Source organism: Octodon degus, unplaced genomic scaffold (assembly GCF_000260255.1).
Source record: "Octodon degus isolate 3935 unplaced genomic scaffold, OctDeg1.0 scaffold00076, whole genome shotgun sequence".
Lineage (NCBI taxonomy): Eukaryota > Metazoa > Chordata > Mammalia > Rodentia > Octodontidae > Octodon > Octodon degus.
The window spans coordinates 7622539-7625685 of NW_004524652.1; the positions used below are offsets into that span (position 1 = coordinate 7622539).

Consider the following 3147-nt stretch of genomic DNA (forward strand, 5'->3'; position numbering starts at 1 on the left):
CTGAGCTATGTCCCTGCCCCTCTTGTCTTTTTGTGATAGGCTGTAGCTATGCAGTTCAGGCTGGCCTTGAGCTCACTTTGTAGCCCAGTGCTGAGATTACAGGTGTTTGCTGCCATGCTCAGGCTACCCTTCCTTTTTTTTTTTTTAATAATGACAAAATTTATTTGAAGAAGTAGAAGTGAAGAGTGAGGGCACTGGCTCTGCAGAGAGAACAGACTCATGGCAGCACCCTCCCCGCTACCCGAGCAGCTCTGGAGTCCTCTTCCAGGAGTGTCTCCAGCTGCACCATCGCGGCTGCCTCCATGTCCTGAGTCAGTGCAGATTGTGTGCTTTTCATGATCACTTTGACTTTGGGAAGAGGTAGAGGTTGCATGGTGCCGGATCTGGTGAATGAGGTGGGTGAGGACTTCTTGCAGGCCTGCCCTTCTGCTGGATGCCCTGGCAGCAGCGTTGACTATATTTATCATACTTCATGGAGACATGAAAGAGGGTTTCTAGACCTGTGTCACAAGGTAGCAAGGATGCTGGGATAAGTGCATTTGAAGTGAGGAGAGTACCTGTGTTTTGAGGGGGATTAATGGCAGTGTGTCTCTTACTGTAATAAATTCTATAAAACACTAAAAAAAATTACCTTATATTTTGATCCCCATATATATGTCCACACTAAATAGGACATGAGTTTGTTTACTTATTTTTTATGTATTTACCACAGGGTCTCACTACACAGATTGGACTCATAGTGATCCTCCTGTTTTCAGCCTCTCAAGCCCTGGGATTACAGGCACACACCACCAGTCTCAGTCACCGTCTCAGTGCACCCTGGGGGTGGGGCCAGCATAGCAGGCTGGGGATCAAACTCCGGTCCCTGCGTCTGCCTGAGTAGGTGTTGTAATCCACTGAACTATCTGGCCAGCCCTAGGACATGAGTTTATAGCAATCCTATTCACAATGGCCAGAACGAGGAAACAATCTGACATGCCTACGGGCAGCTGAAGGAGTAACCAAGGTGTAGCTGCTCCCACTAGAAAATTTGCCACAAAAAGGAGGGAAGCTAGACCTGCATGCAGGTGGGCGTGGTGGAGCCTGCCCCAGCATAAGCTGCTGCCAGCAGTACTGGGGAAGGTTCTGGTGTGGGCCCAAAGGAAAAAATTATATGAGAGAAAACATGAGCCTCCTCCTTATACTAGAGCCCTGGTTTATCCTGCTTGTTGGAACTCTGAGCAGGTAACATCTTCATGTTGCTATTGATTGATTTACCACGTTGTTGGTTTTCTTTATTTTAATGCTGAGGATTGAACCCAGGGCCTCTCGCAGCTATATCCCCAGTGCTCTTTTATATTCTGTTTTATTTTGAGACAGGGTCTAGCTGAATTGCTCAAGCTGGGCTTGAACTTACAATCCTGCCTCAGCTCTCAAGTGTGTTGGAGGAGAAAAACAACAGTAACAATAAACTTGTAAGAAAGTCAAAAGGCAATAAAAGAATAAAAAGGAAAAGAATATTGGGATTGCTGGCGTGGACGGGTATGCTCCGTCAGTATCCACTCCTAAACCCCTACTTGTCACCTTGGACTGGCACACATGGCAGGAGAGCTCAGGGGGCAGTGCAGGAGACAGGAAGAGGGGGCGTCCTGAGTCACGTGCATGCGTCATCCACTCAGCCCGGCCCAGGGCCCTCCCCTTTGCTGTCCCCTGTGCTGCCTCTGCAGCGGTGATCGTCTTGACCCTGGTCCCTGTGTGTCCTGCAGGCCGCCCTCCACCCCGGGGCACGCGCGCAGCTCCAGGTGGCTGCGTCCAGCCCCGGGGCCCCATTGAGCAGGTGTACCAGGAAATTGCCATCCTCAAGAAGCTGGACCACCCCAATGTGGTGAAACTGGTGGAGGTGAGCTGGCCCCCGGCCCTCGTGCACACACCTGCACTCCTTTGCAGGGTCACTGGCTCCCACCAGGCAGCTCCAGTGGGGCTGGGAGCCTAGGGCCTGGACGCCCTGGTTACTGCTGTATCACTGTATCTCATCTCATGGATGTGTCCCCCTGTAGAGATGGGGAGACAGGCCAAGGACCATGAGGCTTGCCCCTCACCCCCTCTCTGCCACACCTGTGGGTAGTTGTGAGACAAAAGCAGCCACACAGTTTATGTAAACAAAAGGATGAGGCTGTGCCCCAGTAAAACATTCCAAAAACACTTGGAAGGCCGGGTTGGGCCATCCCTGCTCTGGGTCAGTAGCTCTTATACTTTTGGTCTTGAAACTGACCCCTTTGTACTTGTAAAAATGATTGCTGAAAGTATTCTTGCTGGGGTTATGATTATTCATGTGTACCATATTAGAATATACACTGAAAAATTTAAAAATCACCTGGGAAACTGGGTGTGGCGCATGACTGAGTCCCAGCGTTTGGGAGGAGCAGTGCCCAGCAGGAGGGTCTCTGTGAGCTGAGGTCAGCCCGGCTCCATAGTGAGGTCAGGGCCAGCCCAAACTGCATAGTGAGAGAGACCCTGGCTTCAAACACCAAACAAATAAATAAAACATAAAATGAAAATAGTTTTGCCTCATCGACTTCCTAGAAGCATCTTGGGGACTCCAGGAGGCCCCATTTGCCACACATCTAGTTGAGGTGACAAGGACTGGAAGCAGTGTGCAAAGAGCTCAGAGCCCATGGAATTAGAGAGGGCGAGGGATGCAGCCTCAGGGTCATGAGGACTGAGGTGGCCCTGCCTGTCCCCTGGTCAGAGACCCGCATATAGTAGGTAAGGGCCTTGGGGGCAGGGCTGGGCTCCTGCGGCTCCCCAGGTCCTTTCCGGGAGCCCACTGGGTGTCTGCATTTCTCCTGTGCCTTCCATTGTGACCGGGAAGAGGACTAAAAGGTGCCCCCCTCCCGTGGGCTTAGTGGGCACAGTGCCCCACCTCCTCTCACAGTTGTCCTCTCTTCTTTCCTCTGCTCCTTCCTGGTTGCTCTGGGTGGCTGTGTCAACAGGTCCTAGATGACCCCAATGAAGACCACCTGTACATGGGTAAGAGTGCCCTCCTCCCTGCCTAGGTCCTGCACACCTCACTAGTATTGCAAGTTCAAGCCCAGCTTGAGGGGCTGGTGAGATGGCTCAGTGGTCTAAAGCATCTACTTGGAACAAGCTTAGCAGAGCACAGGGACC

At 51.6% G+C, this 3147-nt stretch overlaps 1 protein-coding gene across 1 annotated transcript in view; it reads left to right on the top strand.

Annotated features, from left to right (window-relative positions):
• Camkk2 (calcium/calmodulin dependent protein kinase kinase 2) overlaps window positions 1-3147 on the top strand; it is a 43547-nt gene that overhangs the window by 21509 nt on the left and 18891 nt on the right. The window contains exons 6-7 of the mRNA XM_023720673.1: window positions 1707-1879; window positions 2973-3009. Of these exons, the coding sequence (XP_023576441.1) occupies window positions 1707-1879; window positions 2973-3009 (210 nt within the window). The remainder of the gene's footprint in view (window positions 1-1706; window positions 1880-2972; window positions 3010-3147) is intronic.